The sequence below is a fragment of the Lepidochelys olivacea genome (genome assembly GCF_965140295.1).
Source record: "Lepidochelys olivacea isolate rLepOli2 genome assembly, chromosome: 3".
Taxonomy (NCBI): Eukaryota; Metazoa; Chordata; order Testudines; family Cheloniidae; genus Lepidochelys; species Lepidochelys olivacea.
This window is the reverse complement of record NC_140413.1, coordinates 207,633,445-207,649,395: the sequence shown is the minus strand read 5'-3', so window position 1 is coordinate 207,649,395 and position 15,951 is coordinate 207,633,445. Positions and strand designations below refer to the sequence as shown.

The 15,951-nt window shown below is 48.1% G+C and overlaps 1 protein-coding gene across 1 annotated transcript; it reads right to left on the bottom strand.

The window, feature by feature from the left end:
• Positions 1-1,762: 1,762 nt before the first annotated feature.
• Positions 1,763-13,425, bottom strand: PAX1 (paired box 1). Its single transcript, XM_084624024.1, has 5 exons — positions 13,160-13,425; positions 12,048-12,677; positions 10,153-10,295; positions 9,165-9,375; positions 1,763-2,541 (listed from the first exon to the last, which is right to left on the bottom strand). Exons 1-5 carry the CDS (start codon positions 13,161-13,163, stop codon positions 2,450-2,452), a joined length of 1,080 nt encoding a protein of 359 aa, XP_084480150.1. The 5' UTR covers positions 13,164-13,425; the 3' UTR covers positions 1,763-2,449.
• Between the last annotated feature and the right edge of the window lie 2,526 nt (positions 13,426-15,951).

The following is a 15,951-nucleotide window of genomic DNA, read 5'->3' as shown; positions in this document are numbered from 1 at the left end:
CCCGGGGTCCATGTACACTTCCCACTAAGCCCAGGGATCTGATTCAGGTTTGAGCCCAAGCCCCCATTCTGGCCACAGACAAATCAGTCTGACTCGGGACAGCAAGCGCTCAGGACCTGGGTTCTCAGACCCTGCTGGGGGCGTCACTGCCTAAGTCCCACTGTGACCCAGGTCCAAGCTCTGTCATTCTGCAATGTGGACACCACTCATGCTGCAGACATGAGTCAGAAGGTCTGCGGAATGCTGTGTGGACATATTCGCATGGCTGAGACCTGCGAATATGTCCACACAGCAGTTGTGAACCCAGATTTACCATGCAGTGTGGACGCTCAAGCACAGGCTTGAAAGCACCAAGTCTACAAGCCCAGGTCCCACAGACCCAGGTTTAAAATGCAGTGTAGACATATCCTAGTTCTCCTGACACCCACTCCTTTTCCCTACACGCTCTGCACTGCTTGTCTTTGCTTTGATTCTGCCTGCCCTGTACTTCGGTGCATAAAGGCCCTTGGTTTTCAGTGTTGGCAATCCCCTTTCACTGAGCACTACATGTGTTTCTTTTGAAACCAATGCTTTAGAGGATCGGGGCTATTTTCTTATACATCTTATGTAATGAGTTCTGAATTATGTGGACGAGAAGTGCCCGTCTGACATCACAGACCACCGAAATGCAATACATGTGCCTGCAGGAGAGACCCACTAGAAAGAGGGTATGCATCTTTCACATTTCCCTTTCTAGGAAGAATCTCATTAGCTATATTTGGTGTGATGTTTTGTTTGGACTCATCTGTCTGAGAAAGGTTACACTCATTTTATTCATGCTTTGAGGGTGTGGCTATCATTCTTCTGTTCTGAAGCAGTTCCCATTCTGAATTCTAGATCAGTCCTAAATCTATAGACATTCCATGGAACTAAATATGGCCAATAGTGATCAATTTCAGAAGGTCTGATGGCCATTAAGATATATTTAACTGAATTCAGGGAGTCCAGATCCTTCTCTGATGTAATTTCATTGCCTTCCACTTGGCCTCCTCTCTTTTAACTATAGTCTGTTTAGTGCAATGAGTATGTGAGCCTGGCAGAGCTCTCCCCTATTTAAAATACTTTTTCTTTTCTCTCCCTAAGCTTTATACTCAAGTGCAAGGTCAGCAAAGGTCTCCCAGGTTTTGCAACCTTCTGTAATCTCCATTTGGAACTCAGTTCTTCCTTAGGGTTGTTATATGTATTAGGGCAGCACCTAGTGACTCCAGCCACACTTATGGCCTCTTTGAGGTAGGCCCTGTACAAACACACTGTAAGAAACAGCCTTTTCCTCAAAGAGCATGCAATCTAAATAGACAACTCAACGGAAATATTATTATCCCAGGTTTACAGATGGTGAATTGAGGCCCAGGGAGATTGAGTGACCTGCCCATAGCCACTCACAGAGCTGGCTGCAGCGCTTAGAAATGAATGTAGGTCTCCTGAGTCCCAGTCCAGTCCTTTTAACCACACAATCATCCTTACAATGAATGCAAAGAGACTCATTTTAGAGAGACAGTCTAGAACTGGCCCCAGAAAGAGTCTAACAGCTAGCTGCTTCCAGCAGCACATTGGACAAAGGGCATGGGAAGATGTCATTTTTGGTGAAGCTTCTTCAGGAGAAGCAGAAATAGGGTACTTGAGGCTCCGGTGGATTGGAGGAGAACTGCATGACTAGAGGCCACGGTCTGCTGCTATGCAAAGAGAAGACACGGGCCCCAGGGAAGGAATCCAAACATGCACATCGGTTGTAGTCACTTTTTATTAAGGTTTGTTATTATAAAAATATATCATAAAATGTTGCTGCATATTTGTCCATTTACAGTCTGGGAGAGAGACATTATCCACGGGCAGAAACCAGTTCAGAGCACAGATCCTTGGGCTAAGGTCTTGGAGACACTGAATGAATCCTCTTCTCTAGAGACATCAGAATAAAGTCTATGGCATTGTAAGCAATGAACAGTGGTAGTAGGCCGTGAAAAATCTGTGACTGCTTTATATCCAGAGGTCTCTTGTGTGAAAGAAAGAAAGAAAGAAAGAAAGAAAGAAAGAAAGAAAGAAAGAAAGAAAGAAAGAAAGAAAGAAAGAAAGAAAGAAAGAAAGAAAGAAAGAGAATAATTCTCTCCCATCATCACTTTCCAACTTGACTGAGGAAATCACTCATTCAAGGCACAGGGTCAATGAATGGCCAGATCTCATTCACTTGGGCATTAAAAAGTCATTGTCTCTTTTTATTGCCTGGGCTTCTTTCAAATACAGCCTCTTCCTCTCCAAAGGCACCTCTTTGAATGCAGTTGTGCTTCTAGATTCTGTTTCATTTTCGAAGTTGCAGGTGTTTGATCCAAAACTCTCTCTCTCTCTCTCTCTCTCTCTCTCTCTCTCTCTCTCTCTCTCTCTCTGTCTGTCTGTCTGGGATGATTCACTGCAAGCTCTAGGAAGATGAGGCTGGGATAGAAAGTCCATGTATATTATTTAGGGTTTCTTGAGGTTTGCCTACAGGACTGGAAGGTTTTCTGTCCACAACTGTAGCAAGGGAAAGAAAGAGAAGCAAGTAGGTTGGCATACTCCTAATACATAGACAGTAACACCTCTGTTTGTTTCATTATATGGCATCAGACTGAGACTTCTTATGGAACCTGATGGGGGGAGGGATAGCTCAGTGGTTTGAGCATTGGCCTGCTAAACCGGGGGTTGTGAGCTCAATCCTTGAGGGGGCCATTTGGGGCAAAAATTGGGGATTGGCCCTGCTTTGAGCAGGGGGTTGGACGAGATGACCTCCTGAGGTCCCTTCCAACCCTGATAGTCTATGATTAGCTTTGCTTGACACTCCCAGTATGTTTACTCACCTATGGCCCAAAGAATCTGCCATGTTAATTTCCCATTCACACTTGTTGAGCAATAGTCGCTACTCATTAAAAAAAAAAAAAATCCTCTAAGAACCTTTCCCTTTCACTGCAAGCAAGACATTTTCTGCCCTGAAGCAGTGACTAGTCTCCTCCCAAGATCTTTCGTCGAATAATTTCACTAGCAATAGCTGAAGCCTCCGGGCTTGAAATAACCGACCCTTGGAAGCACAGCCCATCTGAAAGAAGAGAGCAATTTCCCCCCCAAGGCGAATCGGGCTGCCATCCTGTTTCTTGGGAAACACAAGCTCGTGTGCACCGAATGAAGCCCGTTCCTGGTTTAATCCGTGTTTCTGACTAGCCTTCTTCCCGGTTGATAGTTGCAAACATCCGCCTCGGAGATTTTGCTCAACCCCAGGGACACACGCTCTTTAACCCTTCCTGGCTATTGGGGGCGGCGGCGGGGGGGGGGGGGCTTCGGGAAGGGACCCCAGCTTTGTCAGGGACTATGTCAGTGACCGACCTTAAGCCGATTGCTGCCTATTTGCCTAGGGAGGCACAATCATTTTAGAAGCAAGTGAGCTCCTTCCCCACCTCCGATGGAGGAATCGCCTGCAAGGATTGGGGGGGGGGGCGGTTCTTCTTGTCTTAAAGCTCTACCTCCGTGGTCCTTTTGGGGTGAGTGCGGGGGGGGTCCCTTCCCGGTTGCGCGCTGTACTTGTGCATTTTAAATCCACTTCACTTCCCCTCTCGCCGCACACATCTGTATTAGATATCGCACCCAACGCGCCGGCAGCGCCTGGCTTCTCGCAGCCCGAGGAACCAGCTGCAGGGCTGGGCTGGGGGGACGCCAGAGCCCTTCCCGTCTGGAGGGACGAGAGGGGATTTGCTTTCCCCCCCCTTTCCCAACTGCGCCATGTTCCCCCTCCCGGCTCAAGGCAGCGAGGGCTTGTTTTAATTCGCTGCGATTTCGCGCACGCCAGAGGCTTGGAGCCCGAGCCAGGGTCCCCCCGGCTGTGCTGGGCGTGCGAATGGACTCTAGTCACAAGACACATTCCCTTCCTAAAGGGCCCAGTGGCTAGATATGAAATGCTCCCTTCAGGGCAGGGAAGTAGAGTCAGATCGGCCGCGGGGCTACTGCAGTCTGGTGCCGCTTTGCGGGTGTGTAAGTGTGTGTGTGTGGGGGGGTCTTTATTTTATTTTATTTTATTTTATTTTGCAAAACGCATCCATTTTCCGGACTCAATCTGGCTGAAACAAGCAAGATCGGGCCCCAAGCATTACAGGTGACCCCCCAGAGACAGGTATGTATTGAAAGAGAGAGAAAGAGAAAGACCCGAATCTAGGCAATCTACCACAGGTCTAAACCAGGGGATATCGCTGTCAGCCCCTCGGCTTCCCTGGCTTTAAGCGCCCCTTGCGATGTACGTGCTCGCTAAAGCTAGTTTACACTCAGAAGGCGAGCGGGATCGGGCCCTAAATCAACCCAGCGGTTCGGCTTTGCGAGGGCGTTGCATGCATCCGTTTAGACGCTCGAGGTAAAGGCGCTGCGATGTCTCTGGTTTAAGGCAACGTTTGGGTTATTTTGACCGGTAGGTATTCCCCCAGTCGCTGCGCAGCCCAAAGACGGACCGACCTCTGCAAGAAAATGACACCACCCTCGCTGAGTTGGGGGTGGGCGTCGCTGCAGATGGCAGTTTCGAAGCACGCTTTGCCCATGACACCCTGTGATCTTTTATGTGGAGTTTAAGCGTGGGGAGAATTGGCCGGCTTAACAAATTGCTACACCCCCCCCCCACATGTGCAAAAGCTGTCCTGAGTGCGAAGGGTAAATTATCGTTGCAAAATCATTATGCAGACCCAGTCCTGTCCCGTGAGGAGCCATCTCGTTCACAAACGTAGCCGAAGGCGGCTTTTGCAGTCAGATTTCAATGGCAATGAATGATCTCTACCGGGGTATGCAATTAGAGTGGTCGGAAAACGGGGCCGCAGAGCTGTAACTGGGGGAGGAAATGTCGAAGTGGGTAAAACTGATTGTAATGATGCGGATTTAACTTCACAGTAGCTCTGGGACGCACCTAAGAGGCTTAGATCAGGGTGGAGTGGGTTTTGACAATGGATAGTTCCTATTTCTGGAACGGGAACAAAATAAATACACAGGCAATAAGAACTTGAGCAAATGCAAATGGGTCTTTTAAAAGAAGAAAATCTATAAACTATGAGTAAGATTTATGGATCCTTGCATGGGAAATTCCTGCAAGTTAATTGTGATCAAATCATACTTGTCTCCTCCTTCGCCTGTTTATACAGGGTCGGAGGTGCCCAGATCTTTCACTATTCCTTCCGGTCCCTGGTAGGCTTCCTAGGCCATCGAGTTCCTGGGGTTTCATTAGGATCAAATAAAAGGTTTAACCAAATTCTTTAATGGTGATTTTTTTCCAAGGTGCTGAGCACTCGTTGATTATTATTATTATGTTAGAAAATCTGTCCATAAATGAATCTACTTCCTTGTCAATTATTACTTGGGATTTGTTTTATGTACCGGGTTTAGTACGATTACACCGGCTGAACAAGGTAAAATGAAACTTTCTTTGTCGCCGCTAGCTTGAGACTATACGAAATGGACTAGGTGCCCGCGCGCCGTTTAGATGAGTGAATGTTGTTTGATGGGTTAAAGGGGGTGGCTGGGGGGGGGGGGGCCTTGAGTGTCAGAGCCCGCGTGTGTCTACATAGACACATCTCACACCGCTGAGTTATCGGAGACAATCATCACTTATCCAGTCAAATAACGCACATGAGCTAGAGGAAGCTATGCTTTCCCAAGGTAATAGTGCAGGGATGGTTTTTATACTCTCAGTTCTGAGGTGTTCAAAGAGTTCCTCGGACTTTTTTATTAAAATTGAAGGGTTATCTCTCTCTCTCTCTCTCTCTCTCTCTCACACACACATACTGTATTTTGGTAAACAATACATTTGATTGTAAAAGAGATAGATAGATAGATAGATAGATAGATAGATAGATAGATAGATAGATAGATAGATAGATAGATAGATAGGGTTTACGGGGATAGATAGATAGATGATAATGGACCAAAAAATTAGTCAAACTAGAATGTGCATAGATATTTAACAAAATTCTTCTTTCTTTCTTTCTTTCTTTCTTTCTTTCTTTCTTTCTTTCTTTCTTTCTTTCTTTCTTTCTTTCTTTCTTTCTTTCTAAAATCCTTTTATGGCTATTAATTGTTATCCCTTATTGTACACAACCACTGGTTGTTAGCGGTAATAATGAAGCTGCGACTCTCAGAAGGCTACATGAGTTAGGCAAAAACGGTGAAGGGTCGTATATTAAAACAGTCACACATAAATTAGCTGATAAGTGGAAAATGAATTGCAAATGTGAAAAAGACTAGACGCATGCTAGTGAACAACGCAGAAGGGGGGCAAAGAATGGAAGCAGAAGAGATGAGTTAGCATTTGAACAGGAGGACTTGTGGCTCCTTAGAGATTAACACATTTATTTGAGCATGAGCTTTCGTGGGCTGGAGCTTATGCTCTAATAAATTGGTGAGTCTCTAAGGTGCCACAAGTCCTCCTTTTCTTTTTGCGGATACAGACTAACCCGGCTGCTGCTCTGACACCTGACATTTTTTAAATGAAACCGCATATCAAAGAAATAAAACGTCCCCAAATGGACCAATGTGATTAACAGAAGAACAAATGTTCACCGTTAAAAAATATACTACAGTATAGAGACGGGTTCACATCAGAAACATGTGATCGCTTATTATACTCCTAGGGTGTATTACTTTAAATACTCCCCGAGGGGGGGAAATAACTAGTATAAGCGATTTATAATGTTAGTCATTTTCCTCGAATGAGTGTGTCTTTCTTAGATCTGGATTATCCACCAGCACTTCTGCAAGATTTATGGTCGGAGGTATCCAGGAAAAATACTTATTTAATATGGCTAAAATTATTATTACTAAAAACGAAGGTCTCTAATGCTCAACCTCTGTCACTTCGCTGTATTTATTATATGATACCGAACATCACTGGGTCATTTCTTTTCTGTTTCATTACACACAATGCACACTCCAGGCACAGATAATTACCTCTAAGAAAGAGATCCTTGTTTTAAAGAATTAAAAGCTGGATGTTTGCCCCAGATCTTTCTGCTTCCTCTGAGATTTCCATCTCCCACGATTGAACATTAAGAGGGGGGAAATGGTTTCCACGTTGAATCTTTATGTTTTTACTGGTCACAGATATGAAACGTGTTAAACGCAAGGGTTGTACAATTCTGGACTAGCAGATATGTTCGCAAGGACATAACCGGCAATTATTTTAGGTGCTTCTTGGGGGCTGGGGGGGGGGACCTTCTTCATGTATTTTCAGATTTCCATAAAAGTTTAGAAGTGCTAGGACTTAAACCACCTTTTCGGTTTAGTAACCAGCAGACTGTAGCTGGTTTGAGGCAGGACACTGCAGTGACTATCCAGCGGCATTCTGCAAGGGGTTTATTTGATGGGAAAGGATCGTAACCCACAGCTTACAAATTACCCCCGCCCTAGCGCCTGCTACGTATCATTTGTTTCCTATCAAATACTGGCTCCCGCTCAGTGCTGCCCACCTCCAGATAAGCGCATGGAAAGGGGCATTATCTCTATTTGCACTTTTTTTAACGTGAATACAAACGAAAGATTAAGTAATTCCTCCACATCGTCTTTGAGCTTTCCACCCTCCAGAATACTAAAGTCCAAGGGCCGATCCAGCTCCGGCTGAAGTCAGTGGAAAGACACTAGACCTGCGGGGCCGGCCCTCCATGGGCACAACTGAGAAATGACAAATCGGATAGTTTAGGGCCCGATCCTGCATCTATGAAATCGTGTAGAAGTCTGCTTCCCAGGCAGAGAGAGAGAGAGAGAGAGAGAGAGAGAGAGAGAGAGACTAATTCTCCTCCACAGGCTAATTGTATCTATTCATGTTAAAAGTTCTATATTACATGTAATTTTACAAATTCTATATAAACGTGTGTGCGTGAAATACAATTATATATGTGTGTGTGCAGCTGTAAAACAGAGAGAGAGAGAGAGAGAGAGAGATGGTCTTTTTATATATTCTCTTCCACAGAATAATTTTATATCTAAATTTTAAAAGTTCTATATTTCATTTGATTTTACAAATTCTATGTACACACATGTATGTGAAATACAATTATATATGTGTGTTCATATTATATATATACACACACAAGTATGTTCTTTTATAGCTGTAAAGTGTCATACACAATTATATATGTGTGTGTGTAATATATATATATATATATATATAACAGGCATTTCTATTATAGCTATATATATATTACACACACATATATAATTGTGTATGACACTTTATAGCTATAATAGAAATGCCTGTTATATATATATAAACACAGACATATTCCATTATAGCTATATAGTGTAATAGACTATAAATATATATATTAAACGGAGGCATGTTCTATTGTAGCTATATAGTGAATATATCTAATCTCTCTCTCTATATATAATATAAATTCTGAGGATGTTATATAACTGCAAACAGAGCATTTTGAATAAACATGGGAATATCCATACAGCTCTATATATTTCACGTATATATATGGAACAAAATATTATTTTGATATTATTATACTATAAATAAGAGACCAATGTGTCTGTCCAAGGATTGATTGAGGGATATCATTGCTGTACCCCGCAATTCATTCGGAGGAGGTTATATAACTACTAAAGCACAGAGCAGTGTTTAGAAACGTGGGAATGTTCCGTGCAGCTCTCTCTTTATTACAGGCATACATATGTACACTTCCTCCAGGTATCTCTCCACACATCATGCGTGCCATGGAGCAGCCCGTTCCCACGGTTTCTGAAGTGGTCTGTGGTTGGTGGTGACCGAGCCCCCTCCCAAGCAGCGCAGAGCCCAGGCCTCCGTAAATCACTGCAGGGACAGACACGCCAGCGTGTGTCTCCTGCGGTGTGTAAGTGGCTGGGGAGACTCGGCCACCTGTGTGGCTGCGGAGAGGAAAGTGGCTGGTGCCAAAGGACCCCAGCCGGCGTGGGCGCGGGCGAGGGAACACCTCCTGCCTCCACAGGCCCCTCGGCGAGGGCAGGGAGACTTTCCCAGCCGCCGGGCCGGCCAGAAGCGAAGGATACATTGCTCAGGTCACCAGGCAGGTCACTAAGATTTACCTCCCTCCTCACCCACCCAGCCTGGGTGCGATCCGCATCCCCCCCCCCCGGCTCCCCGCGCTCCTGGGCTTTACCTTCTCGGGCGGGATGCTTGAAGGCCATGGCGGTGCCCAGCTCTCCTCCGGGGACCGTCACTCCGGGCCCGTGGTGCGCCAGGGGGCTGCTTTGCGCCTGCCAGTGGTGGCCGGGGGTGATGTAGCCCGCCCCGGGGCCAGCGTAAACCCCGTGCTGGTTGGAAGAGGGGTAGGCGCAGGCTGGGAGGAAGCTGGAAAGGCCAGGGGCAGGCTGCGAAGAGAAGCGGGAGACAGGCTGTTACAGGCATTACAGACTCCCGGCTTCTGCTAGGGGCCTGAGGCCGGAACGGGATCGTAAGGTGCGGCCCGCCCTCGTCCCCGGGAAGGTTGCACATCTGCCTCTCCATGGACACAGCTCCAGTGTCTGCAACCCCCGGGCCTCGCCGAGCACATCCCCTGCTCCGGTTCGCCTTTTTACGTGGAGACTGAAATCAGCCCCCGTCCCCCCTTCGATTCCGGGAACCGGGTGGATTCGATTTCTTCGACTAACCGAGAGAACGGGGAGGCGGGGACAGAAAAGCGAGGGGAACGTTGAATTACAACGGCAACAAAACCGGAGGAAATCCCCAGCTGGGGCTGTGAAAATATTGATGCACTTACAATGGACACATTCAATGCATCAGACAGCGGGGGGATACACACGCCTAGGTCTGCCCGTGTAAATACACACCGATTCTGAGCTGAGGTGATACAAAACAAATTGTTCAACCCAAACGGATTCCTTTAAGGCATCCACGGTTGTGTTTATGCTCTGGTGTATGCCTGCGTACACACACAATCTGGTGTGTTAAATGTAAAGTTATGAACTGCACCCGCATTTTCACAGCCTCGGCTCGCGATTTTCCCAACTGGAACTCTTAATCTTCCTTCAAGGGGTGATCCCCAAATCCCCCCCCACACACACACACAAGCCAAGCGTTTTCTTCACGGCTATCTCCCCCCCCCCCCCCCGTCCCCCAGCTGCAAACGCCTGGCTGGAAGATGTTACCTGGGGGTACTTAATGTCCGCTTCCATTGCAGCTTTATCAATCCCATTGGCTGCCTGGGCGGGAGGGAAGGCCGTTCTGTTCACACTAGGCCAGTCTTCCATTTTGGGTGGGTAGGCAGACCCCTCTGTCCCAGCCAGAGGCCCTGGGATGGGAACAGATTGCAGGAGATGTACTGATCCGCATTCAGACTCTCCCTAGAACCATGCAACCTAGCCACCCCCCTTGCTGTCCTATCCCATAACCCGGGATCTTTAAGCGCTGTGAAAAGCCACGCAGGGCCCCAGTCTTGCTCCGGGACGAAGGCAGCAAGGGGTTTTGCCCTTGGTTTCAATGAGCTCAGCATCGAGTCAGGCTTTATTTCGTTTTCGCTCAAGTCAGCTTGGTCACTGGGCACCTTCGAGCCGGCTAAAAATCGCACTGTCTGGGTGGCATTTTCGACACGGGCCAATTGGGGGTGGAGCTTTGTATGAGAATCATTCAAAATTGCGATCGAGAATGATCTGATAGAGATCTTGGCCTTTAACAGAAAACTCTGATGTCCCTATTCAAACAGCATCGTCCAGAGGCTACAAAACAGAATCCAGATTTGGGAAACGTTTTCAGACTGAAAATTCTTTCTGGCTCCAGAATGTGCCTGAATCCGAAGCGAATACGCATTCGGGAGCCCGCTTTATAAACAGAAAAGGAGGACTTGTGGCACCTTAGAGACTAACCAATTTATTTGAGCATAAGCTTTCCTGAGCTACAGCTCACTTCATCGTGACAATCGCTCACGCAAACGTTAGCAGGAACCCGGGGCAATAGGTTAGCTTCTCAAATTGGCCTGCCTGCTTATGAAAACTGTGTACGAAGTCAAAAGAGTCTGGGGGAGCATAAAACACGAACTCTGACGGTCTAAATTATGACCAGCCTTGCTTACAATTCAGCTGAAACACATTCTCCTCCCCCAAAAGGTCTGTCTGTTGCACTAGGAAACTTTTAGGCTTTCTTATAATTTAAAAGGTATAATTCATAGACAGAAACGCATGCGGTTGATTTATTTACCTCTAGCATTTGAAAGGATCAAAGTAGGGCATTTCCCCCAAACGACTTGTTCAGAACAAAAGTGGAACCGGGTATTAATTTATTCAACTCGGCTTTGTATAAATAAAGCTTGACAGAGAAATTTTAAAAACCCTGACCACGATCCAATTTGCCAGCCAAAGATCTGCCTGGTATATATAGTGTTGATAGTAATCAGCTGTTTTGATCACTACTGAAGGATGCATTCTAGCTAGTGTGCCAGTTACACTATATTTTGTATTTTCTAGCAAAGAAGGATTGTAGAAGAAAGTTCTTTTAAAAGCGCTAAGAGGGCAGGCAAATTTCTGGCAACGAATCAGGTGAATGTCTGAGACATTTGCTTAGATCTGGCAAAAGGGAATCGAGATCTGAATGTGCTGGGCTTGGTTTTTTGGAGAGGGGGTGAGTGGAACTCAGAGCTCTGCATGTGTGACGGGCAATCTCTCATCCCCACGAAAATATTTTCCACATTTTTCATAAAAAGTTCAAGATGTCGGTTGTTTTGCTCCAGCTGGCCCATCAGATCCGCCCTAAATGCACCGGGTTATTTACGCAGCTCTTTCAGCCATTGTTCCGCCCTTGTTTATATATGGTTAAAAGTGATTTTGCAAAAGCCACGCGTGATTTTAGGTGCCTACGTTTCTGGGTGCCCAACAAGGGGGGCTGGTGTTCGAAAAGCGCTGAGCACCCACCTGCTAAAAAAACCCAAGCACCCCAATATGCAAGCACCCCAAACCATGGGTCTCTTTGGGCCCCTGGGAGGTAGAAAAACCCCAACCAACCAAACCCAGCGCCCACTGCAGTGCGAGTGGGCGAAGCTGCACTCGCTGACCTGTTTGTTCCATGAAGGTCCGGATACCGAGGATGTTGCTGACCGAATGCGCCGAGGGCCAGGATCTGGGGATACTGACATGTCCAGCTGTGACCGGCACGCCCGGATGATGGCCCATTTTGGTCCCAGAGGAGGCCATGGGGTTGGGGTAGGGGTACTGGTAAATGTGGTTATAGGGCAGCGTTGGCTGGGGGGGAGGCTGCTTGGTGCTGTCGTAGGGGTTGGGCTGGGAGAGGTTCCCGATTTTGTTCCGTAAAATCCTGCTGATGGAGCTGACGGAGGGCACGTTGTACTTGTCACACACCCCGTCCGCCAGCAGCCGGTCTCGGATCTCCCACGCGAAGATCCCCGGGTCGCCTTGCTTGTAGTCTCGGATGTGCTTCACCACGTTGGGGGTGGTGACCCGCGGCTTGCTCCCGCCGATGGCTCCGGGTAAGATCGAGCCCGTCTCGTTGTAGCGGGCCAGGATTTTACTCACGCAGCCGTGAGAGACCCGCAGCTGGCGGCTGATGTCGCAGGGTCGGATCCCGAGCTGGGCCAGCTCCACGATCCTCAAGCGGATGGCGTTGGGCAGGGGTCTCCCGTTGACAAAGACGCCTCCCAGCTGGTTCACTTCGCCGTAGGTTTGCTCTAGCGAGGGGGGGGAGGACGGGTTAGCACCCCAAGATTTCAGAAATAAAAGGGGACAAGGGGAAGAGAGAGATTCTGGCAGTCTACGCCCTGCACGGTACATGGAGCGCCCCAGTTCCCCAGCTCCTCCCAAACAGCCCCGCGCCCCACACCAGGGGCGCACTGGGTCCCGCGAAGGAAGGCCGGGGCCGCGTCGGGGGAAGGACGGGGTTTGTGACGCGACGCGGAGTATTGCGATTATTATCCTTCATGCCCGTGCCGGAGCGGGGTGTGGGGAGCGAGTGGAGGCTTCGCCCCAGGCCTCGCTGCGTGGGGATGGGGGTGCGCTTCCCCCGGCTGGGGCTTTGGCTTCCCCCGCTGCAGCGCTGGCTCGGGATAGCAAAGCGAAACTGCCTGCCCGACGCCCAGCCCGGCCGCTTTCTCCTTCCCAAGGATCCCCCCACCTCGCAGAAATCAGACCCCCCCCCCCTGCAGCGCCTTACCCATCGCCCGCAGAGACCCGCGCCGTGCGCGATCAGCTGCTCGCTAGCCGAGCCGCGGGCTCCCTCTTCCCCGAGGCAGGCGCGGATGCATAGAGGGGGGCTGCCTGCGAGCACCAGCCAGGCTCCTCCGGAGACAAACCCAGCCGCGGCGGGCTGCCCTTGCTCCGGGCCCGTCTCTCCGCGGCTGCGGCCGGAACACTTTCAAAGGCGGCCGGGGACTCACGCCCAAAGTGATCTTCATCCGATCGGGGGGGGATCAGCCCGTCCAGGAGCCTGCCGTTTGCTCAGATCAATTTGACGTGTCTTCCACGTCAATCTCGGTGGTCACGCCGGAGTTGGCATTTCATTGGTTCCCGGCCTTGCGAACTGGCAGAGGGCTGCTTCTTCTGCGGGACTTTCCCCCCCTTTCCGCCCTCCTCTCCCTCAACTACTCCTGTAACAACAGGGCGAGCGACACAGCTGTCTGGAGCGGGGCTTTGCTGCCCAAGGCTGGATTCGCTCCCCTCCCCAGCCCCATTCTTCTGCCAGAGCCCCTCTCCCCCGGGACGGGAATCTTTTTGCTAAGGGTCATGGGGGGAGGAGGGAAGAAGGTGTTTGCAGTCGATTTCTTTAAAAACCAGGTGACACCGAGGAATTACACCCGGTTCATTTTTAGCCTTACCGAGGGGCCGATCCTTTACAGCCAGCCGGCGCCTCTCCATCGATAGCGTTTGGGGATCAAGCCGCCCCCTTCCCCCCCGTCACGTTCAGTGTCTGTCCCCAGATCACACAGTCCTCACTCAGGCAAAACTCCCAGGGCTTGAACTGGCTTTGCCTGGGTGCGCGGTACCGGCACGGGACCTTTACAACATAAAGAGGCACAAGCCATTTACAGTCTCAACCCGATTATCACCTGCTGCGAGGAAGGTCGTTTTGAGACATCAGTTCAGTAGGGTGGAGACAGTTCTGGGTGTGAAATAATCTGTCGAAGTAGGGAGGTCTCATGGTGCCTGGCCAAAGGGGCTGTTAAATCCAGCCGGTGAAGCTGGAACTCTCACGGAGGAGTCAGAAACCCTGGTTGCCTTCAGGCTCCTTTGAGCCCCTTCGGGAACATAGTTTTCAGAATGCACACTGAACCCCGTCTTTTATTTTATTGTATTTAAAAATATTCATCACACCCATCTTATTGCGGTTGGGATATGGGTAAATAATGGAGAGAGTTTCCAAAAAGATACAGCCAAATATTGCCGTTTTCCATCTGTCCTTGAAAATGGCAGAGGCTAATTAGGCTGGGAGATTGCTCTTCAAAACCAAAGTCAGATCTCCAAAAGCAGATTAATTGCTACGCTGGTTTTCAGAGTCCATTTCCCGGCTGTTTCCTTAGCACTGGAAAGGGCTTGCAAACAGAATCCGGATCTATGAATCATTTCCAGTGTGGTTCTTACCAGCACTTATGACTTTTAAGCCAATAAATCCTGTTTGACTCCTGATACGGAGCCTAACCAGGGTAACCAACTGTTCCGTAATGTAAGAGTTCTGAAACGATCTAAATCCACAATTCCACGGAACCAAACACACTTTTAGCGTCCTGCTTACTCCTCCGATGCGCTTTTAATAGGGCCACTAAAGAAACAGCAAGTGCCATTTCTCAGGTACTGTGTACAACAGATGCAGTTATTTTGCCTGCAGAGGCTCACAGCTGGAAAAGATCAGGACGGAGCAAGATAACAGCCTTTCTCTGACCCTTTTACCTTGACTTGCTTGACCAAAAAGAATCGTTAGCTAGTAAGCAGCATATATTAATATGTCAATTAATACGAAGGGGAGTAATAAATTACGAATGCACGATCGGAGCTTTCAGATCAATGGGGGAGGAACACCCCCCCCACACACACACACACACGCAGAGCGCAACTGAAGAAAATATAATCTTTGTATCGATCTAGATATCTCGAGTCTAGGGCAATGAACCGCGAGGAGAAAGAACGAATCGTTAGCAGGGACCCGATGGAGTAGGGGTATATTTCCACCCTAGATAAATAAGAAGTTGTGTGAACACAGATTGTTAGAGTAAATATTGGCCGGTGAACCCGATGCCGGGGTGAGATTAAAAGTGGGGGAAATTAATCAGAACAGGACGAAATAAACTAAAGCCACCAATCATGGTTTGGTTAAAAGGAATTTTAATTCAATTGACTTCAATGTAAACATTTAATTCAAGGGGTTGAAAGTCAGAATCTCATTCGCAAAGTGTTTAGCTTCCCGGTGTAGTTTGAGGCAGGGACATTGGCTGCTCCAGAGGCTGTGAAAAACAAACGAAAGAGTAAGGTTCGGCAAATCTAATCAGAGGATTTGAGAAAGAACCTTTCCCTAGGATTTATTTTAATGACTACGCTATTAATCTCTCGGGTCATGTCTGAGGGCAGCTCACAGTAGAACGGACCGTTTTATTCAGACTTGGTGCAGTTCTCTGGTCAACGTTTTCTTCTTCGCTCGGGGTGCAGACCCTTTTCGTTGGTATTTGGCGTCTGAGTTTATAATGTCCCTCTCTCTCCTAAAAGGGTAGATTATAATCAGGTTTCAGAGTAGCAGCCGTGTTCCTCTGTATCCACAAAAAGAACAGGAGGACTTGTGGCACCTTAGAGACTAACAAATTTATTTCAGCATAAACTTTCCTGCGCTAAAGCCCACTTCATCGGATGCATAGAATGGAACATATAGTAAGAAGATGAGAGAACATGAAAAGGTGGAAATTGCCATCTGGCATACTCTCTCTCTCTGTATATATATCTAATCTATCTATCTCTCTCTAT